Below are 24,537 nucleotides of genomic sequence, written 5' to 3'. Positions count from 1 at the left end.
CTGTATAATTATAGCGTTTTTGGTGTGTGCTGGCAAACTCTCCCTCTGTCTCCCCAAAGGGCTAGTGGGGTCCTGTCCTCTATCAGAGCATTCCCTGTGTGTGTGCTGTGTGTCGGTACGTGTGTGTCGACATGTAGGAGGACGATGTTGGTGAGGAGGCGGAGCAAATTGCCTGTATTGGTGATGTCACTCTCTAGGGAGTCGACACCGGAATGGATGGCTTATTTAGGAATTACGTGATAATGTCAACACGATGCAAGGTCGGTTGACGACATGAGACGGCCGGCAAACAAATTAGTACCTGTCCAGGCGTCTCAGACACCGTCAGGGGCTTGTAAAAACGCCCATTTACCTCAGTTGGTCGACACAGACACAGACACGGACACTGACTTCAGTGTCGACGGTGAAGAAACAAACGTATTTTCCTTTAGGGCCACACGTTACATGTTAAGGGCAATGAAGGAGGTGTTACATATTTCTGATACTACAAGTACCACAAATAAGGGTATTATGTAGGGTGGGAATAATCTACTTGTAGTTTTTCCTGAATCAGATAAATTAAAGTGTGTGATGATACGTGGGTTTCCTCCGATAGAAAGTTATTGGAGGTATACCCTTTCCTGCCAGAAGTGAGGGCGAGTTGAGAAACACACCTTAGGGTGGATAAGGCGCTCACACGCTTATAAAAACAAGTGGCGTTACCGTCTCCAGATACGGCCGCCCTCAAAGAGCCAGCTGATAGGAAGCTGAAAAATATCCTAAAAAGTATATACACACATACTGGTGTTATACTACGACCAGCAATCGCCTCAGCCTGGATGTGCAGCGCTGGGGGGGCTTGGTCGGATTTCCTGACTGAAAATATTGATACCCTTGACAGGAACAATATTTTATTGACTATAGAGCATTTTAAGGATGCATTTCTATATATGCGAGATGCGCAGAGGGATATTTGCATTCTGGCATCAAGAGTAGATGTGATGTCCATATCTGCCAGACGATGTTTATAGACACGACAGTGGTCAGGTGATGCAGATTCCAGACGGCACATGGAAGTATTGCCGTATAAAGGGGCGGTCCATCGGACCTGGTGGCCATGGCAACAGCTGGAAAATCCACTTTTGTTACCCCAAGTCACATCTCAGCAGAAAAGGACACAGTCTTTTCAGTCTCAGTCCTTTCGTACCCATAAAGGCAGGCGGGCAAAAGGCCAGTCATATCTGCCCAGGGTTAGAGGAAAGGGAAGAACACTGCAGCCAGGGCCGTCTTTTCGTATGGGCTCAATGGGCTCTTGCCCAAGGGCCCCAGGAGTATAAGGGCCCTAGGCTGATAGCTGAGGGTCCCCTCTTTCCAGGGGTACCAGATTTTTGAAAATCGGCCCAGGGGAACCAGAGATATCCAACATGAAAGCAGTGGACCCCATCTGAGCCTGTTAATTGCTCTTCCCAGCCAGATATCTCAGGTTCTGTCTGATTTACAGTTTTTCTGAGGGTATAATCCAAAAGATGGGACTTTCCCCTTTCGCTGGACACTGGCAGCTTGTCTCTATTATGCCCAGAACCAGAGATATCAGCCTTCCAGCAGCTGGTCCCTGCACCAGCTCCACACGCCTAAAATGCAGTTTTCAATTTTCGTTGGTGAATTGCTCCGGCTCCTAAACTCTGTTCCCCAAGTCCCCAGTACCTCCTGAAAGGTGGGACTCTCTCGTTTTTTATCCCATTCAAAACTAAGAAATATATTTTCAGGAACTGGAGATATCTGCAGTCAAGCAAGCTGTGCTCCCACTGGAAAATGATAAATATTAAGCCCACTCCACTATCTACCCCTCCCCTACGTATTAAACACCCCCTACCACCCTGGAAGTCATGTACCAGGGCATCTTCATTCAGCCCAATGCCCCCTTCTACAGTTTAGCCCCATCTGTGCAGTAATAGAGTAATTAGCAGAAATTACTGCTCCAGGTCCTACATGCTCAGTGGAAGATAGAACACCCCCTACCAGCCGCTGATAGCACCCACCCACCCCTACCGCTGGAGAGTGGGTAGGGGGCCCAGTGCATTGCTGTGCCCAGGGGCCTACACTGCTGTTAAGACGGCCCTGACTGCAGCAGGCAGCCCATTCCCAGGAACAGAAGTCCTCCACAGCTTCTGCCAAGTCCGCAGCATGACGCTGGGGCCATACAAGCGGACTCAGGTGCGGTGGGGGGTCATCTCAAGAGTTTCAGCACGCAGTGGGCTCACTCGCAAGTGGACTCCTGGATCCTACACGTAGTATCCCAGGTGTACATTGGAAATTCGAGACGTCTTCCCCTCACAAGTTCCTGAAGTCTGCTTTACCAACGTCTCCCTCCGACAGGGAGGCAGTATTGGAAAAAAATTCACAGGCTGTATTCCCAGCAGGTGATAATCAAAGTACCCCTCCTACAACAAGGGAAGGGGTATTATTCCACACTATATTGTGGTACTGAAGCCAAACGGCTCGGTGAGATCTAAAAGATTTGAACAATTACATACAAGGGTCCAAATCAAGATGGAGTCACTCAGAGCAGTGATAGCGAACCAGGACGATATGGTGTCACTGGATATCAGGGACGCTTACCTACATGTCCAAATTTTGCCCTTCTCACCAAGGGTATCTCAGGTTCGTGGTACAGAACTGTCACTATCCGTTCAGACGCTGCCGTTTGGATTGTCCACGGCACCCCGGGTCTTTACCATGGTAATGGCCGAAATGATGATTCTTCCTAAAAGAAATATGGACGCTTTCCTGATAAGGGCAAGGTCCAGAGAACAGTTGGCGGTCGGAGTAGCACTATCTCAAGTAGTTCTACGACAGCACGAGTGGATTCTAAATATTCCAAAATCGCAGCTTTTTCCGACGACACGTCTAATGTTCCTAGGAATGATTCTGGACACAGTCCAGAAAAGGATGTTTTCTCCCGGAGAAGAAGACCAGGGAGTTATCCGAGCTAGTCGGGAACCTCCTAAAACCAGGAAAAGTATCAGTGCATCATTGCACAAGGGTCCTGTGAAAAATGGTGGTTTCTTACAAAGCGATCCCATTCGGTAGATTTCACGCAAGAACCTTTCGGTGGAATCTGCTGGGAAAATGGTCCGGATCGCATCTTCAGATGCATCAGCGGATAACCCTGTCTCCAAGGACAAGGGTGTTTTCTTCTGCGGTGGCTGCAGAGTGCTCATCTATGAAAGGGCCGCAGATTCGACATTCAGGACTGGGTCCTGGTGACCACGGATGCCGGCCTGAGTGGCTGGGGAGCAGTCACACAAGGAAAAAATTTCCAGGGAGTGTGATCAAGTCTGGAGACTTCTCTCCACATAAATATACTGGAGCTAAGGGCAATTTACAAGGCTCTAAGCTTAGCAAGACCTCTGCTTCAAGGTCAGCCGGTATTGATCCAGTGGGACAACATCACGGCAGTCGCCCACGTAAACAGACAGGGCGGCACATGAAGCAGGAGGGAAATGGCAGAAACTGCAAGGATTCTTCGCTGGGCGAAAAATCATGTGATAACACTCTCAGCAGTGTTAATTCCGGGAGTGGAAAACTGGGAAGCAAACTTCCTCAGCAGGCATAACCTCCACCCGGGAGAGTGGGGACTTCAGCGGGAAGTCTTCCACATGATTGTAAACCGTTGGGAAAAACCAAAGGTGGACATGATGGCGTCCCGCCTGAACAAAAAACTGGACAAATATTGCGCCAGGTCAAGGGACCCTCAGGCAATAGCGGTGGACGCTCTGGTAACACTGTGGGTGTACCAGTCAGGGTATGTGTTCCCTCCTATGCATCTCATACCAAAAGTACTGAGAATCATAAGAAGGAGATGAGTAAGAACGATACTCGTGGTTCCGGATGGGTCAAGAAGGACTTGGTACCCGGAACTTCAAGAGATGCTCACGGAAGAACCGTGGCCTCTACCTTTAAGAAAGGACCTGCTCCAGCAGGGGCCTTGTCTGTTCCAAGACTTACCGCGGCTGCGTTTGACGGCATGGCAGTTGAACGCCGGATCCTGAAAGGGCATTCCAGATGAAGTCATCCCTACCCTGGTCGAAGCCAGGAAGGATGTAACCGCAAAACATTTTCACCGCATTTGGCGAAAATATGTTGCGTGGTGTGAGGCCAAGAAGGTCCCTACAGAGGAATTCCAACTGGATCGTTTCCTACATTTCCTGAAAACAGGACTGTCTATGGGCCTAAAATTAGGGTCCATTAAGGTTCAAATTTCGACCCTGTCAAATTTCTTCCAGAAAGAACTGGCTTCAGTGCCTGAAGTTCAGACGTTTGTAAAAGGGGTACTGCATATACAGCCTCCTTTTGTGCCCCCAGTGGCACCTTGGGATCTCAATGTTGTTTTGAGTTTCCTAAAGTCACATTGGTTTGATCCACTCACCACTGTGGAATTAAAATATTTCACATGGAAGGTGAAGATTCTATTAGCCCTGGCTTCAGCCAGGCGTGTGTCAGAATGGGCGGCTTTATCATATAAAAGCCCTTACTTAATTTTTCATTCTGACAGGGCAGAATTGAGGACTCGTCCTCAATTTCTCCTTAAGGTGTGTTCTGTTTTTCACATGAACCAACCTATTGTGGTACCTGCGGCTACTAGGGACTTGGAGGACTCCAAGTTACTTGACGTTGTCAAGGCCCTGAAAATATGTTTCCAGGACGACTGGAGTCAGAAAATCTGACTCGCTGTTTAGCCTGTATGCACCCAACAAGATGGGTGTTCCTGCTTCTAAGCAGACGATTGCTCGCTGGATTTGTAGTACAATTCAGCTTGCACATTCTGTGGCAGGCTTGCCACAGCCAAAATCAGTAAAAGCCCATTCCACAAGGAAGTGGGCTCATCTTGGGCGGCTGCCCGAGGGGTCTCGGCTTTACAACTTTGCCGAGCTGCTACTTGGTCAGGGGCACACCCTGACTGAGGAGGACCTGGAGTTCTCTCATTCGGTGCTGCAGAGTCATCCGCCCTCTCCCGCCCGTTTGGGAGCTTTGGTATAATCCCCATGGTCCTGACGGAGTCCCCAGCATCCACTTAGGACGTTAGAGAAAATAAGAATTTACTTACCGATAATTCTATTTCTCGTAGTCCGTAGTGGATGCTGGGCGCCCATCCCAAGTGCGGATTGTCTGCAATACTTGTACATAGTTATTGTTACAAAAATCGGGTTATTCTTGTTGTGAGCCATCTTTTCAGAGGCTCCTTCGTTGTTATCATACTGTTAACTGGGTTCAGATCACAGGTTGTACGGTGTGATTGGTGTGGCTGGTATGAGTCTTACCCGGGATTCAATATCCTTCCTTATTATGCACGCTCGTCCGGGCACAGTATCCTAACTGAGGCTTGGAGGAGGGTCATAGGGGGAGGAGCCAGTGCACACCACCTGATCCTAAAGCTTTTATTATTGTGCCCTGTCTCCTGCGGAGCCGCTAAACCCCATGGTCCTGACGGAGTCCCCAGCATCCACTACGGACTACGAGAAATAGAATTATCGGTAAGTAAATTCTTATTTATTCAGTGATGGATTGTGGGTCACAGTGGGGATTATTCAGAGATGGATTGTGGGTCACAGTGGGGATTATTCAGTGATGGATTGTGGGTCACAGTGGGGATTATTCAGTGATGGATTGTGGGTCACAGTGGGGATTATTCAGTGATGGATTGTGGGTCACAGTGGGGATTATTCAGAGATGGATTGTGGGTCACAGTGGGGATTATTCAGTGATGGATTGTGGGTCACAGTGGGGCTTATTCAGAAGTGGATTGTGGCTTTGCAGAGTGCATAGGATGATGAGCTGCGGCCTCTGCAGTGAGGGCTGTGTATGGTTGTGCGCAGTTGTGACGCAGCCTCACATACAGATAAAGGGATGCGAGTGGATTTCCTGTGGAACACGTAACATTTACACATAAGAAATGATAGTACATTGGAATATAAAGTGTATACATTACAGATCAGTGCAGGGTGGCTCAGAGAACCCGCCAGCGTCTGTAACCTGCTGTGGGTACGCTGCAGTCTCCTGTCCCACCAATGACGCTGACGCCAGCTTGTACCCCCGGCACTGGGGCCGGAGTCAGATATGTACGTGGAATCGGCAGCAATGCACTAGTATGGGAATGCAGCCAGCGGCGTCTCCTCATATCGTGATCCGCGCTGCGTCCCAGATGGCAGGTTTACCATACTGAATTACTCTGTGTGGTCACGTAGTGCCAGGCATGGATCTTTCTGACTACAGCCGTTACAGGTATAATGCCTAACAGAGGATGATAAACCGATCCCCACGCCAAGTGCAGCCATCTTCTGCGCCAGCGCTAATCAGGACTGACTGGGGCTGCATGCTGCCCTGTCATTAGTGTGCATGAGCCAGGGGGCCTCTGAGCCAGCCAAGAACGGGCAGCCCTGTGTAGCTGGCCATCCACCTGTGTCAGTCTGGCCCCGGGGGCTATATGCACTGGAGACTATGGGGCTATGGGTGTAGGTAGAGGTGGCCTGTGTCAGTCCGGCCCCGGGGGCTATATGCACTGAAGACTATGGGGTATATGGGTGTAGGTAGAGGCGGCCTGTGTCAGTACGGCCCCGGGGGCTATATGCACTGAAGACTATGGGGTATATGGGTGTAGGTAGAGGTGGCCTGTGTCAGTCCGGCCCCAGGGGCTATATGCTCTGGAGACTATGGGGGCTATGGGTGTAGGTAGAGGTGGCCTGTGTCAGTCCGGCCCCGGGGGCTATATGCACTGAAGACTATGGGGTATATGGGTGTAGGTAGAGGTGGCCTGTGTCAGTCCGGCCCCGGGGGCTATATGCACTGGAGACTATGGGGTATATGGGTGTAGGTAGAGGTGGCCTGTGTCAGTCCGGCCCCGGGGGCTATATGCACTGGAGACTATGGGGGCTATGGGTGTAGGTAGAGGTGGCCTGTGTCAGTCCGGCCCCGGGGGCTATATGCACTGGAGACTGTGGGGTATATGGGTGTAGGTAGAGGTGGCCTGTGTCAGTCCGGCCCCGGGGGCTATATACACTGAAGGCTATGGGGGCTATGGGTGTAGGTAGAGGTGGCCTGTGTCAGTCCGGCCCCCGGGGGCTATATGCACTGAAGACTATGGGGTATATGGGTGTAGGTAGAGGTGGCCTGTGTCAGTCCGGCCCCGGGGGCTATATGCACTGGAGACTATGGGGTATATGGGTGTAGGTAGAGGTGGCCTGTGTCAGTCCGGCCCCGGGGGCTATATGCACTGGAGACTATGGGGCTATGGGTGTAGGTAGAGGTGGCCTGTGTCAGTCCGGCCCCGGGGGCTATATGCACTGGAGACTATGGGGGCTATGGGTGTAGGTAGAGGTGGCCTGTGTCATTCGGCCCCGGGGGCTATATGCACTGAAGACTATGGGGTATATGGGTGTAGGTAGAGGTGGCCTGTGTCAGTACGGCCCCGGGGGCTATATGCACTGGAGACTATGGGGTATATGGGTGTAGGTAGAGGTGGCCTGTGTCAGTCCGGCCCCGGGGGCTATATGCACTGAAGACTATGGGGCTATGGGTGTAGGTAGAGGTGGCCTGTGTCAGTCCGGCCCCGGGGGCTATATGCACTGGAGACTATGGGGTATATGGGTGTAGGTAGAGGTGGCCTGTGTCAGTCCGGCCCTGGGGGCTATATGCACTGGAGACTATGGGGGCTATGGGTGTAGGTAGAGGTGGCCTGTGTCAGTCCGGCCCCGGGGGCTATATGCACTGGAGACTATGGGGGCTATGGGTGTAGGTAGAGGTGGCCTGTGTCAGTCCGGCCCCGGGGGCTATATGCACTGGAGACTATGGGGTATATGGGTGTAGGTAGAGGTGGCCTGTGTCAGTCCGGCCCCGGGGGTTATTTGCACTGAAGACCATGGGGGCTATGGGTGTAGGTAGAGGTGGCCTGTGTCAGTCCGGCTCCGGGGGCTATATGCACTGAAGACTATAGGGTATATGGGTGTAGGTAGAGGTGGCCTGTGTCAGTCCGGCCCCGGGGGCTATATGCACTGAAGACTATGGGGTATATGGGTGTAGGTAGATGTGGCCTGTGTCATTCCGGCCCCGGGGGCTATATGCACTGAAGACTATGGGGGCTGTGGGTGTAGGTAGAGGTGACCTGTGTCAGTCCGGCCCCGGGGGCTATATGCACTGGAGACTATGGGGTATATGGGTGTAGGTAGAGGTGACCTGTGTCAGTCCGGCCCCGGGGGCTATACGCACTGGAGACTATGGGGTATATGGGTGTAGATAGAGGTGACCTGTGTCAGTCCGGGCCCGGGGGCTATATGCACTGGAGACTATGGGGGCTATGGGTGTAGGTAGAGGTGGCCTGTGTCAGTCCGGCCCCGGGGGCTATACGCACTGGAGACTATGGGGTATATGGGTGTAGATAGAGGTGACCTGTGTCAGTCCGTCCCCGGGGGCTATATGCACTGAAGACTATTGGGTATATGGGTGTAGGTAGAGGTGGCCTGTGTCAGTCCTGCACCGGGGGCTATATGCACTGTAGACTATGGGGTATATGGGTGTAGGTAGAGGTGGCCTGTGTCAGTCCGGCCCCGGGGGCTATATGCACTGGAGACTATGGGGGCTATGGGTGTAGGTAGAGGTGGCCTGTGTCAGTCCGGCCCCGGGGGCTATATGCACTGGAGACTATGGGGGCTATGGGTGTAGGTAGAGGTGGCCTGTGTCAGTCCGGCCCCGGGGGCTATATGCACTGGAGACTATGGGGCTATGGGTGTAGGTAGAGGTGGCCTGTGTCAGTCCGGCCCCGGGGGCTATATGCACTGGAGACTATGGGGTATATGGGTGTAGGTAGAGGTGGCCTGTGTCAGTCCGGCCCCGGGGGCTATATGCACTGGAGACTATGGGGCTATGGGTGTAGGTAGAGGTGGCCTGTGTCAGTCCGGCCCCGGGGGCTATATGCACTGTAGACTATGGGGGCTATGGGTGTAGGTAGAGGTGGCCTGTGTCAGTCCGGCCCCGGGGGCTATATGCACTGGAGACTATGGGGGCTATGGGTGTAGGTAGAGGTGGCCTGTGTCAGTCCGGCCCCGGGGGCTATATGCACTGAAGACTATGGGGTATATGGGTGTAGGTAGAGGTGACCTGTGTCATTCCGGCCTCGGGGGCTATATGCACTGGAGACTATGGGGGCTATTGGTGTAGGTATAGATGACCTGTGTCAGTCCGGCCCCGGGGGCTATATGCACTGGAGACTGTGGGGTATATGGGTGTAGGTAGAGGTGGCCTGTGTCAGTCCGGCCCCGGGGGCTATATACACTGAAGGCTATGGGGGCTATGGGTGTAGGTAGAGGTGGCCTGTGTCAGTCCGGCCCCCGGGGGCTATATGCACTGAAGACTATGGGGTATATGGGTGTAGGTAGAGGTGGCCTGTGTCAGTCCGGCCCCGGGGGCTATATGCACTGGAGACTATGGGGTATATGGGTGTAGGTAGAGGTGGCCTGTGTCAGTCCGGCCCCGGGGGCTATATGCACTGGAGACTATGGGGCTATGGGTGTAGGTAGAGGTGGCCTGTGTCAGTCCGGCCCCGGGGGCTATATGCACTGGAGACTATGGGGGCTATGGGTGTAGGTAGAGGTGGCCTGTGTCATTCGGCCCCGGGGGCTATATGCACTGAAGACTATGGGGTATATGGGTGTAGGTAGAGGTGGCCTGTGTCAGTACGGCCCCGGGGGCTATATGCACTGGAGACTATGGGGTATATGGGTGTAGGTAGAGGTGGCCTGTGTCAGTCCGGCCCCGGGGGCTATATGCACTGAAGACTATGGGGCTATGGGTGTAGGTAGAGGTGGCCTGTGTCAGTCCGGCCCCGGGGGCTATATGCACTGGAGACTATGGGGTATATGGGTGTAGGTAGAGGTGGCCTGTGTCAGTCCGGCCCTGGGGGCTATATGCACTGGAGACTATGGGGGCTATGGGTGTAGGTAGAGGTGGCCTGTGTCAGTCCGGCCCCGGGGGCTATATGCACTGGAGACTATGGGGGCTATGGGTGTAGGTAGAGGTGGCCTGTGTCAGTCCGGCCCCGGGGGCTATATGCACTGGAGACTATGGGGTATATGGGTGTAGGTAGAGGTGGCCTGTGTCAGTCCGGCCCCGGGGGTTATTTGCACTGAAGACCATGGGGGCTATGGGTGTAGGTAGAGGTGGCCTGTGTCAGTCCGGCTCCGGGGGCTATATGCACTGAAGACTATAGGGTATATGGGTGTAGGTAGAGGTGGCCTGTGTCAGTCCGGCCCCGGGGGCTATATGCACTGAAGACTATGGGGTATATGGGTGTAGGTAGATGTGGCCTGTGTCATTCCGGCCCCGGGGGCTATATGCACTGAAGACTATGGGGGCTGTGGGTGTAGGTAGAGGTGACCTGTGTCAGTCCGGCCCCGGGGGCTATATGCACTGGAGACTATGGGGTATATGGGTGTAGGTAGAGGTGACCTGTGTCAGTCCGGCCCCGGGGGCTATACGCACTGGAGACTATGGGGTATATGGGTGTAGATAGAGGTGACCTGTGTCAGTCCGTCCCCGGGGGCTATATGCACTGAAGACTATTGGGTATATGGGTGTAGGTAGAGGTGGCCTGTGTCAGTCCTGCACCGGGGGCTATATGCACTGTAGACTATGGGGTATATGGGTGTAGGTAGAGGTGGCCTGTGTCAGTCCGGCCCCGGGGGCTATATGCACTGGAGACTATGGGGCTATGGGTGTAGGTAGAGGTGGCCTGTGTCAGTCCGTCCCCGGGGGCTATATGCACTGAAGACTATGGGGGCTATGGGTGTAGGTAGAGGTGGCCTGTGTCAGTCCGGCCCCGGGGGCTATATGCACTGGAGACTATGGGGCTATGGGTGTAGGTAGAGGTGGCCTGTGTCAGTCCGTCCCCGGGGGCTATATGCACTGGAGACTATGGGGGCTGTGGGTGTAGATAGAGGTGACCTGTGTCAGTCCGGCCCCGGGGGCTATATGCACTGGAGACTATTGGGGCTGTGGGTGTAGGTAGAGGTGGCCTGTGTCAGTCCGGCCCCGGGGGCTATATGCACTGGAGACTATGGGGCTGTGAGTGTAGGTAGAGGTGGCCTGTGTCAGTCCGGCCCCCTGGGGCTATGTGCACTGAAGACTATGGGTATATGGGTGTAGGTAGAGGTGGCCTGTGTCAGTCCGGCCCCGGGGGCTATATGCACTGAAGACTATGGGGCTATGGGTGTAGGTAGAGGTGGCCTGTGTCAGTCCGGCCCTGGGGGCTATATGCACTGAAGACTATGGGGTATATGGGTGTAGGAAGAGGTGACCTGTGTCAGTCCGGCCCCGGGGGCTATATGCACTGGAGACTATGGGGGCTATGGGTGTAGGTAGAGGCGGCCTGTGTCCGTCCGTCCCCGGGGGCTATATGCACTGGAGACTATGGGGCTATGGGTGTAGGTAGAGGTGGCCTGTGTCAGTCCATCCCCGGGGGCTATATGCACTGAAGACTATGGGGTATATGGGTGTAGGTAGAGGTGACCTGTGTCAGTCTTACCCCGGGGGCTATATGCACTGGAGACTATGGGGGCTATGGGTGTAGGTAGAGGCGGCCTGTGTCAGTCCGTCCCCGGGGGCTATATGCAGAGACTATGGGGGCTATGGGTGTAGGTAGAGGTGGCCTGTGTCAGTCCGGCCCTGGGGGCTATATGCACTGGAGACTATGGGGGCTATGGGTGTAGGTAGAGGTGGCCTGTGTCAGTCCGGCCCCGGGGGCTATATGCACTGGAGACTATGGGGGCTATGGGTGTAGGTAGAGGTGGCCTGTGTCAGTCCGGTCCCGGGGGCTATATGCACTGGAGACTATGGGGTATATGGGTGTAGGTAGAGGTGACCTGTGTCAGTCCGGCCCCGGGGGCTATATGCACTGAAGACTATGGGGTATATGGGTGTAGGTAGAGGTGACCTGTGTCAGTCCGGCCCCGGGGGCTATATGCACTGGAGACTATGGGGGCTGTGGGTGTAGGTAGAGGTGGCCTGTGTCAGTCCGGCCCCGGGGGCTATATGCACTGGAGACTATGGGGCTGTGGGTGTAGGTAGAGGTGGCCTGTGTCAGTCCGTCCCCGGGGGCTATATGCACTGGAGACTATGGGGTATATGGGTGTAGGTAGAGGTGGCCTGTGTCAGTCCGGCCCCGGGGGCTATATGCACTGGAGACTATGTGGCTATGGGTGTAGGTAGAGGTGGCCTGTGTCAGTCCGTCCCCGGGGGCTATATGCACTGGAGACTATGGGGGCTGTGGGTGTAGATAGAGGTGACCTGTGTCAGTCCGGCCCCGGGGGCTATATGCACTGGAGACTATGGGGGCTGTGGGTGTAGGTAGAGGTGGCCTGTGTCAGTCCGGCCCCGGGGGCTATATGCACTGGAGACTATGGAGCTGTGAGTGTAGGTAGAGGTGGCCTGTGTCAGTACGGCCCCCGGGGGCTATATGCACTGAAGGCTATGGGGTATATGGGTGTAGGTAGAGGTGGCCTGTGTCAGTCCGGCCCCGGGGGCTATATGCACTGAAGACTATGGGGCTATGGGTGTAGGTAGAGGTGGCCTGTGTCAGTCCGGCCCCGGGGGCTATATGCACTGGAGACTATGCGGCTATGGGTGTAGGTAGAGGTGGCCTGTGTCAGTCCGGCCCCGGGGGCTATATGCACTGGAGACTATGGGGCTATGGGTGTAGGTAGAGGTGGCCTGTGTCAGTCCATCCCCGGGGGCTATATGCACTGAAGACTATGGGGTATATGGGTGTAGGTAGAGGTGACCTGTGTCAGTCCGTCCCCGGGGGCTATATGCACTGGAGACTATGGGGCTATGGGTGTAGGTAGAGGTGGCCTGTGTCAGTCCATCCCCGGGGGCTATATGCACTGAAGACTATGGGGTATATAGGTGTAGGTAGAGGTGACCTGTGTCAGTCCGGCCCCGGGGGCTATATGCACTGGAGACTATGGGGTATATGGGTGTAGGTAGAGGTGGCCTGTGTCAGTCCGGCCCCGGGGGCTATATGCACTGGAGACTATGGGGGCTATGGGTGTAGGTAGAGGTGACCTGTGTCAGTCCGGCCCCGGGGGCTATATGCACTAGAGACTATGGGGGCTATGGGTGTAGGTAGAGGTGGTCTGTGTCAGTCCGGCCCCGGGGGCTATATGCACTGAAGACTATGGGGTATATGGGTGTAGGTTGAGGTGGTGTGTGTTAGTCCGGCCCCGGGGGCTATATACACTGAAGACTATGGGTGTAGGTAGAGGCGACCTGTGTCAGTCCGGCCCCGGGGGCTATATGCACTGAAGACTATGGGGCTATGGGTGTAGGTAGAGGTGGCCTGTGTCAGTCCGGCCCCGGGGGCTATATGCACTGGAGACTATGGGGCTATGGGTGTAGGTAGAGGTGGCCTGTGTCAGTCCGGCCCCGGGGGCTATATGCACTGAAGACTATGGGGGCTATGGGTGTAGGTAGAGGTGGCCTGTGTCAGTCCGGCCCCGGGGGCTATATGCACTGGAGACTATGGGGGCTGTGGGTGTAGGTAGAGGTGACCTGTGTCAGTCCGGCCCCGGGGGCTATATGCACTGGAGACTATGGGGGCTGTGGGTGTAGGTAGAGGTGGCCTGTGTCAGTCCGGCCCCGGGGGCTATATGCACTGGAGACTATGGGGCTGTGAGTGTAGGTAGAGGTGGCCTGTGTCAGTACGGCCCCCGGGGGCTATGTGCACTGAAGACTATGGGGGCTATGGGTGTAGGTAGAGGTGGCCTGTGTCAGTCCGGCCCCGGGGGCTATATGCACTGAAGACTATGGGGCTATGGGTGTAGGTAGAGGTGGCCTGTGTCATTCCGGCCCCGGGGGCTATATGCACTGAAGACTATGGGGTATATGGGTGTAGGTAGAGGTGGCCTGTGTCAGTCTGGCCCCGGGGGCTATATGCACTGAAGACTATGGGTGTAGGTAGAGGTGGCCTGTGTCAGTCCGGCCCCGGGGGCTATATGCACTGAAGACTATGGGGTATATGGGTGTAGGTAGAGGTGGCCTGTGTCAGTCCGGCCCCGGGGGCTATATGCACTGGAGACTATGGGGCTATGGGTGTAGGTAGAGGTGGCCTGTGTCAGTCCATCCCCGGGGGCTATATGCACTGAAGACTATGGGGTATATAGGTGTAGGTAGAGGTGACCTGTGTCAGTCCGGCCCCGGGGGCTATATGCACTGGAGACTATGGGGGCTATGGGTGTAGGTAGAGGCGGCCTGTGTCAGTCCGTCCCCGGGGGCTATATGCACTTGAGACTATGGGGTATATGGGTGTAGGTAGAGGTGACCTGTGTCAGTCCGGCCCTGGGGTCTATATGCACTGGAGACTATGGGGTATATGGGTGTAGGTAGAGGTGGCCTGTGTCAGTCCGGCCCTGGGGGCTATATGCACTGGAGACTATGGGGTATATGGGTGTATGTAGAGGTGGCCTGTGTCAGTCCGGCCCCGGGGGCTATATGCACTGGAGACTATGGGGTATATGGGTGTAGGTAGAGGTGGCCTGTGTCAGTCCGGCCCCGGGGGCTATATGCACTGGAGACTATGGGGGCTATGGGTGTAGGTAGAGGTGGTCTGTGTCAGTCCGGCTCCGGGGGCTTTATGCACTGAAGACTATGGGGGCTATGGGTGTAGGTAGAGGTGGTCTGTGTCAGTCCGGCCCCGGGGGCTATATGCACTGAAGACTATGGGGGCTATGGGTGTAGGTAGAGGTGGCCTGTGTCAGTCCGGCCCCGGGGGCTATATGCACTGGAGACTATGGGGTATATGGGTGTAGGTAGAGGTGACCTGTGTCAGTCCGGCCCCGGGGCTATATGCACTGAAGACTATGGGGGCTATGGGTGTAGGTAGAGGTGGCCTGTGTCAGTCCGGCCCCGGGGGCTATATGCACTGGAGACTATGGGGTATATGGGTGTAGGTAGAGGTGACCTGTGTCAGTCCGGCCCCGGGGGCTATATGCACTGGAGACTATGGGGTATATGGGTGTAGGTAGAGGTGGCCTGTGTCAGTCCGGCCCCGGGGGCTATATGCATTGAAGACTATGGGGCTATGGGTGTAGGTAGAGGTGGCCTGTGTCAGTCCGGCCCCGGGGGCTATATGCACTGAAGACTATGGGGCTATGGGTGTAGGTAGAGGTGGCCTGTGTCAGTCCGGCCCCGGGGGCTATATGCACTGAAGACTATGGGGGCTATGGGTGTAGGTAGAGGTGGTCTGTGTCAGTCCGGCCCTGGGGGCTATATGCACTGGAGACTATGGGGGCTATGGGTGTAGGTAGAGGTGACCTGTGTCAGTCCGGCCCCGGGGCTATATGCACTGAAGACTATGGGGGCTATGGGTGTAGGTAGAGGTGGTCTGTGTCAGTCCGGCCCCGGGGGCTATATGCACTGGAGACTATGGGGTATATGGGTGTAGGTAGAGGCGGCCTGTGTATAACTGCATATAAGTCTCATTCCCATGTGCACAATGCGATCGCTATTACAGTCTCTTCTAGATCAGCCCATTGTGTTTGTATTTATTGTATTCAGTCCCAGTAGCAGGACACCAGCTTATTCCTGAATACATGTAACAAGCACTTTCTATTTCCCGACATCAGCTGCCCTCAGAACTCGTTCTGCCGACACCCCTGATAACGCTGCTCAGTTATGGTAAATCCTCTCCCGGGAAGCTCAACCTTATGGAAGAAGTCATGCTGGTTCCCAAGCCGGGGCTAACCGCGCGAGAGGTCTGTCTATTGCATGTCTGTCCGCCTGCCTGTCTATCGCATGGCTGCCTGCCTGCCTGTCTATCGAATGCCTGCCTGCCTGTCTATCGCATGGCTGGCTGCCTGCCTGTCTATCGAATGCCTGCCTGTCTATCGCATGGCTGGCTGCCTGCCTGTCTATCGCATGGCTACCTGCCTGCCTGTCTATCGCATGGCTACCTGCCTGCCTGTCTATCGCATGGCTGTCTGCCTGTCTATCGCATGTCTGTCCGCCTGCCTGTCTATCGCATGGCTGTCTGCCTGTCTATCGCATGTCTGTCCGCCTGCCTGTCTATCGCATGGCTGTCTGCCTGCCTGTCTATCGAATGCCTGCCTGCCTGTCTATCGAATGCCTGCCTGTCTATCTCATGGCTGGCTGTCTGCCTGTCTATCGCATGGCTGGCTGTCTGCCTGTCTATCGCATGGCTGGCTGTCTGCCTGTCTATCGCATGGCTGCCTGCCTGTCTATCGCATGGCTGCCTGCCTGTCTATCGCATGGCTGCCTGCCTGCCTGTCTATCGCATGGCTGCCTGCCTGCCTGTCTATCGCATGGCTGCCTGCCTGTCTATCGCATGGCTGCCTGCCTGCCTGTCTATCGCATGGCTGCCTGCCTGTCTATCGCATGGCTGCCTGCCTGTCTATCGCATGGCTGCCTGCCTGTCTATCGCATGGCTGCCTGCCTGTCTATCGCATGGCTGCCTGCCTGTCTATCGCATGGCTGCCTGCCTGTCTATCGCATGGCTGCCTGCCTGTCTATCGCATGGCTGTCTATCGTATGCCTGTCTGCCTGCCTGTCTATCGCATGGCTGGCTGCCTGCCTGTCTATCGCATGGCTGCCTGCCTGTCTATCGCATGGCTGCCTGCCTGTCTATCGCATGGCTGCCTGTCTGTCTATCGCATGGCTGCCTGCCTGTCTATCGCATGGCTGCCTGCCTGTCTATCGCATGGCTGCCTGCCTGTCTATCGCATGGCTGCCTGCCTGTCTATCGCATGGCTGCCTGCCTGTCTATCGCATGGCTGCCTGCCTGTCTATCGCATGGCTGTCTATCGTATGCCTGTCTGCCTGCCTGTCTATCGCATGGCTGCCTGCCTGCCTGTCTATCGCATGGCTGCCTGCCTGTCTATTGCATGGCTGTCTATCGTATGCCTGTCTGCCTGCCTGTCTATCGCATGGCTGCCTGCCTGCCTGTCTATCGCATGGCTGCCTGCCTGCCTGTCTATCGCATGGCTGCCTGCCTGCCTGTCTATCGCATGGCTGCCTGCCTGCCTGTCTATCGCATGGCTGCCTGCCTGCCTGTCTATCGCATGGCTGCCTGCCTGCCTGTCTATCGCATGGCTGCCTGCCTGCCTGTCTATCGCATGGCTGCCTGCCTGTCTATCTATCGCATGTCTGTCTATCGTATGCCTGTCTGCCTGCCTGTCTATCGCATGCCTGCCTGCCTATCTGTCGCATGTCTGTCCGCCTGCCTGTCGCATGGCTGCCTGTCTATCGCATGCCTGTCTGCCTGTCTATCGCATGCCTGTCTGCCTGCCTGTCTATTGCATGTACAGGTGAAACTCAGAAAATTAGAATATTGTGCAAAAGTTCATTTATTTAAGTAATTCAACTTAAAAAGTCAAACTAATATATTACAGTATACAGACTCATTACATGCAAAGTGAGATATTTCAGCCTTTATTTGTTATAATTTTAATGATTGTGGCTTACAGCTTAAGAAAACCCAAATCCAAAATCTCAGAAAATTAGAATATAACATAAAATCAATAAAAAAAAAGTATTTTAAATACAGAAATGTCGGCCCGATCGGTAATTTTGTAGCTAAGTTTTTAGGTCTTTTCTACGCCAAGTCTGAATAGCTGGGTTCTAAATGGATGGTAAAACCAGAGCCGGCCTTAGGCATAGGCAAACTAGGCAAATGCCTAGGGCATTTGGTATGCTTAGGGGCACCAGCAGCTTCTGCTGATTAAAATGATATGTGGCATGCCTATATTCTGTGTGTGACTGCGGATGTATCTGCATACGAAATGCTATGTTGCAGTGTATTTATGGAAATCACTGCAACATAGCATTTCGTATGCAGATACAGCCACAGTTGCACACAGAATATAGGCATGCAACATATCATTTTAATCAGCAGAAGCCACATAGTAATGCAAATAATAAGATGCATTTTCATAAACAAAAGGCGCCCGACGTTAGCAGAGCTGCCAGCTGACTCACGCCAGGCATCTCCTGCAGAACTAGCGGCGGTGCTAGGGGGCACCAGCCAAAATCTTGCCTAGGGCATCATATTGGTTAGGGCCGGCTCTGGGTAAAACATTGGGGTTGCCGCAGAGGGGGATAAAGAGTGTTGATTTTTTTAAGGTCTTATTAATGAACAGCCAAGTTCATATGTATCCCTGAAAAGTGTATGATGTAAGATGTGTTCTGGGATGAGACGGAGTATGAGGAGTGCACCCAGCGAGAAGGGGTGACAAGTCTTTCCCGTTCACAGTCAGTATAGTGTGAAGTTTCTAGAAGCCAGTCCGATATGTATCTGAAATGAGTGGTGTGGGAATATAAGGCAAAATCAGGGATATTAAGACGCTGGCTTTTTGGGATTTAGTGAGCTTAAGCAGAGTCATTCTTGGGCGCTGACCATTCTGTAGGAAGGATGACATTGCTCTGCTGAGCTTTAGTCATCCTGCTGGCAATAGAGCCCTCAGCAGCTGGAGACAATAAATACATTTTGGGGAATATATCACATTTCAATACGGCAGCTCTGCCTAGAATGGAAAGGGGTAACTTGGCCCAGGCATCCATTGGAGAGAAGACTTTATTGAACAAGTGGATAAAGTTATTTTTATGTAAAGAGGCGGGGGTCCTAGAGATTTGGACTCCCAAATATTTGATATGGGAGGTTTGGATCTGAAATTGAGTTAGGGAAGGCATTGATTTGGAGGAGGGAGATAGGGTAGTAATAGAAAGTACCTCTGATTTACTTATACTAATCTTATATCCTGATATGGGGCCATACGATTCAGTAATATCCATAATTACAGGGATAGATCTGGCTGGATCGGAAATAAAGAGAAGCATATCGTCTGCGAACAGTGCAAGCTTTAGTTCCACAGACGATAAATGGATACCGCTAACGGCAGGGGAGTTGCGGAGAGCAATCGTGAGGAGATCAATGGCTAGGACAAATAGGTGTGAGAGGGGGCGACCTTGACGAGTTTCTCTTTGGATAGGGAAGGGGGAGGAAAGAAATCCATGACAAGAAATGTGAGGTCTGGGCTTAGTGGAAATAGTCTGAAGGAAGGAGATAAAGACAGGAACAAAAGCCAAATCTTTCCATAGTCGAGTATGAATAGGGAGGCCAATCCCGGGCCATTTTTTGGGACTAAATAATGGTCAATGCCGGGATCCCCGGGATTGGCGTTTCCCTGTGTGCCGCCCCCCTCGCCCTGCACACATAACTCACCATACACCGGGGCGTGCGGGTGGGACACTTCAGCAGCTCTCTCCCGGCGGCTCCCAGCAGGGTGTGATGGCGCAGCGTAACCTGTCACTGCACGTCACACCGCGCAGGGGAGCAGGAAGCCGGGCAGCGTCTGAGGGTCCGGAGGACGCTCAACGCTGATCCCTCAATCCCCGGGATTGGTTCTTCCAATCCCGGGATTGATTCCCGGCCATTTTTGGACCTAAATCCCGGGATCCCGCTGATTCAGATCCCGGGATTGGCCTCCCTAAGTATAAATGAGACCAATGTACTAAATCAATGGCCTTTTCGACATCTACAGATAATATAAGTTTAGCATTGGTCAAATTGGACTCACTATGGAAAGCTTGAGTGGCTGCAAGGACTCTGCGTACATTAATTACAGAGTGTCTGCCCTTAATAAATCCTGTCTGATCCCGATGGATTATTAGCGGTAATATGGAATTTAAGCGGTCAGCAAGAATTTTAGTTAGTAACTTGTAATCACAGTTTAGAAGAAATATTGACCCATATGATTCTGGTTTAGATAAATCTCTGCTGGCTTGCGGGAGTACTTTTATAATTGCTGAGTTAAAATACAATGGTAGGACACCATTAAATAGAACATGGTTAAAAAAAAGATACAAGAACAGTGCTGATCTTCTCTTCAAATAGTTTATAAAAATCACCACTGAATCCGTCAGGACCAGGTGCCTCAGCTGCCTTCTGCGAGGGTGATAGGCTGGGTTAGTGAGGAGTTTGTCAGTGGGTGCCTGTGGGAAATCAAGGGTGGAGCACAGAGCTAAAATGGAGTCTGAGGAAAGGTAAGAAGGATATGAGTCTGTGAAGACAGAGAGGAGTATATAGTGGCAAGAAGTCTCATCTGAGTTGTTGGTTTGTTAGAGGGAGTGTGGTTCCCATCTGGGAGAAGTAAAGGGTGGACTGTCATAGCTCCCCTGGTGCCATTCAGGATATTAGTTAGTCATTTGCTAGTTTTGTTGCCATATTTGTGATATCTGTAGTTGGTGTAAAATTGATGCTTATCAGACGGGTTGAAGTAATTCTTCACAATGTATTTAAGTGTATCAGGTAAGGCAAAGTAATGTCAGAGCAACTAACTAATAGACCTGTAGATAAAATAGGAAGAGGGATGGGAAGAAGTGATTAGGAATAGGAGGATGAATGAATAACAGCGTGTCAGGAATCAGAATCTCCCTGTTTGGTGACCAGACAAAACAGCAAGTTAGGATATACATACAGGAATGTCACGACTTACAATATGGGATGATGGGGGGGGGGGGGAGAAATTGGTTAAAGAATATATAATACTACCAAATACAATTAGCTGACTAGAAAGTAGACCATGCAGACAATATAGTGAGCCAAGGAGGTATTACAGATTGAGACAGGATACAGATTTCAGCAGAAATTACATAAGATCGATTATAATGAGGGTCACCAATGAATACAAGGGAATAAAGAGAACCAGCGACAAAAAAATAAAAGAAATAAATGAATAAAGTAGCGGCTATCACTACGGAGGAGGAGGAGGATCCGAGATGTCATCAGGAGCCGAATGACGTTCTTCTCTCAGGAACGCCTGGGCATCATCAGGATTATTGAAATCATACTAAGTGTCAGCAATAAATAAGGCGGGCTGGGTACATGCGGGCACATTTTTTCTTAGCGGATACAAGGCTGGAGCAGATGGGTGAAAAAGCTTTACGTTCCCTCGGTAATTCCACTGAGAAGTCTTGAAAAATACGAATTTTTCGTCCTTCCCACGCTAAATCCTGGATCTTACGCGATGCCTTCCATGTGGCCACTTTATGCAGATGATTTAGGCATTTAAATATGGTGACCCGTGGGCGTGAGTCATTCGGTCGAGGCGGAGGGCCCACTCTACGCACCCTTTCAACAACTAGATCCTTGCATACATCCTCAATTTTCAACAATTTGCGTAAGGATATTGTGACGAATGAGACCAAAGCTGGACCCTTAATCGATTCCGGTAATCCTGCCACTCTAATGTTGTTGCATTGTGAACGATTCTCCATATCGTCCATCTTGTTCCAGAGCTGATGATTCTCCCTCTGGATCTGCTTAATATCATATTGTGCATCTCATGATTATGGCAAATAGAGCCTATGCATTTTACAGTGTCCGTAACTCTGACTGTGAGCTGATGTACTGAGTGATCTCTGACACAGCTTGAGAGAGCAAAGGTGCCCTGGTGTTTTTATTGCCTCCACTATGTCACTACCGCCTAATATAGTCCCCCCCTATGTCACTACCACCTAATATAGTCCCCCCCATGTCACACTGCCACCTAATATAGTCCCCCCCATGTCACTGCCACCTAATATAGTCCCCCCTATGTCACTGCCACCTAATATAGTCCCCCCCTATGTCACTGCCACCTAATATAGTCCCCCCTATGTCACTGCCACCTAATATAGTCCCCCCTATGTCACTGCCACCTTATATAGTCCCCCCCATGTCACTGCCACCTAATATAGTCCTCCCCCTATGTCATTACCACCTAATATAGTCCCCCCTATGTCACTACCACCTAATATAGTCCTCCCTATGTCACTACCACCTAATATAGTCCTCCCTATGTCACTACCACCTAATATAGTCCCCCCTATGTCACTACCACCTAATATAGTCCTTCCTATGTCACTACCACCTAATATAGTCCTCCCTATGTCACTACCACCTAATATAGTCCCCTCCTATGTCACTATCACCTAATATAGCCCCCCCCCTATGTCACTACCACCTAATATAGCCCCCCCCATGTCACTGCCACCTAATATAGTCTTATGTCACTACCACCTAATATAGTCCCTCCTATGTCACTACCACCTAATATAGTCCTCCCTATGTCACTACCACCTAATATAGTCCTCCCTATGTCATACCACCTAATATAGTCCTCCCTATGTCACTACCACCTAATATAGTCCTCCCTATGTCACTACCACCTAATATAGTCCCCTCCTATGTCACTACCACCTAATATAGCCCCCCCCTATGTCACTACCACCTAATATAGTCCCCCCCTATGTCACTACCACCTAATATAGTCCCCCCCATGTCACTACCACCTAATATAGTCCCCCCCTATGTCACTACCACCTAATATAGTCCCTCCTATGTCACTACCACCTAATATAGTCCCCCCCATGTCACTACCACCTAATATAGGCCCCCTTCCTATGTCAATACCACCTAATGTAGTTTCCCCCTATGTCACTACCACCTAATTTAGTTTCCCCCCCCCCCCCCTGTGTCAATACCACCTAATATAGTCCCACTACTAAATCCACCCTGGGTGGATACGCTGTCTAATCAGGTCCAAAAGCTAACTCAGACTCAGAGCCTGCCAGGGAATAAACAAGTCACCGGTTCCTCTACACAGGCCACGTCTTCCTCTCATTCCCCTGCAATATCCGATTCTACTGTGTCATGTGATGGAGAGGGTGTGACGACACAGCCGGCACCTTGTGTCGCAGTGGTAAAAGACACGCGGTTCCTTTCTTAGCCCTGGTCCTACCCATGTATTAGTTCTATCCCGGGCAATATTGTATTGTGTTGTTGTTATAGTCTAGTTATATTGTGTCTGTTTTATTGGGAATATGTAGTTTTTTTGGTTATACTGTGTTTAATATGTGTAACTGGTAATAGGAATAAGTCTATGCCAGAGAATTTTCAGAGTCAGCAGCTGGAATCTCTTGTCTGCTACAAAGGGGTTAATTCTAGTAGTGACTGGACACTGTGTGATATTTGGAGAAAGGATATAGTAGCATCTATTGTTATCTCCTGGACATGTGTAGTCATCAGCAGGTTTTACCCTGTACTGAACCTGGCCATCTCCACCCCTTACTCTGCAGCTCCAATAAGCAGCGAGCACCACGCCTTGGATAGCCCAGGAAGGCAGGTCTACCCCAAGGAATTTGTGGGACTTTTGTAGAAGGGCAGTGTTTTTGGCTGGGATGGGTGACATCTGCACAGAAGGTCAGAGAGTGGATGTGCTTCTGAAGTGCAGACACTGACTAGGGATTGCAGTGCCGTCAGTGGTGAAAATCCGTGGTGAAGGGCGTTGTGTGAGCTGGTATCCCAGACCAGGAGACACAGAACTACTGCTGGCATGTAACATCACGAGACTGTAATCCTATACTACTGTGGGGACCTAGTAAGTAAGACACCATCCTGGCTTGCAATAGTTAATGTTATTGTGTACTGTGTGTGTATATTTACAATAAAGGGCATTTGCCACTTTACTAAACTGTGTACCTGAGTGATCAGAGAATCCGTATCCTCACAATTGGTGGCAGCTGTGGGGTCACTCAGTCCCGGTTTACCCTGGGTAAGGCTGCGAGAGGTATCAGCGGAGTACACCTAAGAGCCTTGTAAACAGTTTGGCACACAGTAGCCAGGTATCTTGCTGAAAAGACTGTTCAAAACACAGCTGAAGTAATGGGTGTGTGCACAGAGCTATGAGGCTACGAGGCTGGAGACACTACAGGACTTGTGTGGGGACAGAAATATTCAGTTTGGTTGTTGTGAGAAGGTGATACTGAAACAGTGATTGTGTCATTTGGACCAGGATCAACCCTCATTCTACTGGATAAAGGAGGATAAGGGTCCACCAAGGACTGCAGAAACCTCTGTGGCTTATAGCAGCCAGTTGTCTGCATCTCCACAGAGGCTTGATCGGACACTGGATGTATTAAAGGCCTGTCTAGAAGCGCTGGGAGATGGCGCAACACCCGATAATCGTATGCGGGTAATAAAGGAGGTGCTGGGATTACCAGACAACAGTCCTACAGTGCAAACTCTTGCACCAGCAGCCACTATTCTACAGACTGCCCTGTTTTATCAGGATGTGCCCCAAGGAAGGTTCCAGCGACGCAATCTGACGTCTGAAGTTTCATGAGGATGAGTTTTGCGGAGCCAGCGACTGGGTCAGAGGATGGAGAGCTCAAGCAGTGGGTCAGCTGCGAGGCTATTTTTCCTAGCAAGACGTTCATCATCTGTGGATCCGCTCTGTCAGTACCTCCATAGGTTGTCCATATTTTACCGTATTCAATGTAAAATACTTCTACGCTTATATAAAGTTATTATCCAAACTACACCAACATATATCTCTAAACTTATCTCATATCTCCCAACCCCTCCGCTCTGCGCAAGATCTGCGTCTCTCATCTGCACAGGGGCGGCAGCGTGGAAATGGGGGCGTGGCATGGGCGTGATCACGGTGGCTGCGTGATGTC

The 24,537-nt window shown here is 52.3% G+C and overlaps 1 protein-coding gene across 1 annotated transcript in view; it reads left to right on the top strand.

The window, feature by feature from the left end:
- The window catches only part of ENO4 (enolase 4), a 199,505-nt gene extending 175,305 nt beyond the window's left edge, over positions 1 to 24,200 (top strand). Inside the window, exons 6-7 of the mRNA XM_063950052.1 lie at positions 15,648 to 15,884; positions 23,871 to 24,200. Of these exons, the coding sequence (XP_063806122.1) occupies positions 15,648 to 15,884; positions 23,871 to 24,200 (567 nt within the window). The remainder of the gene's footprint in view (positions 1 to 15,647; positions 15,885 to 23,870) is intronic.
- The last annotated feature ends 337 nt before the right edge of the window (positions 24,201 to 24,537 follow it).

This window comes from Pseudophryne corroboree (genome assembly GCF_028390025.1).
Source record: "Pseudophryne corroboree isolate aPseCor3 chromosome 3 unlocalized genomic scaffold, aPseCor3.hap2 SUPER_3_unloc_59, whole genome shotgun sequence".
Lineage (NCBI taxonomy): Eukaryota > Metazoa > Chordata > Amphibia > Anura > Myobatrachidae > Pseudophryne > Pseudophryne corroboree.
Note: the sequence above shows the minus strand (reverse complement) of the source record. Positions and strands in the feature narration are given on the sequence as shown.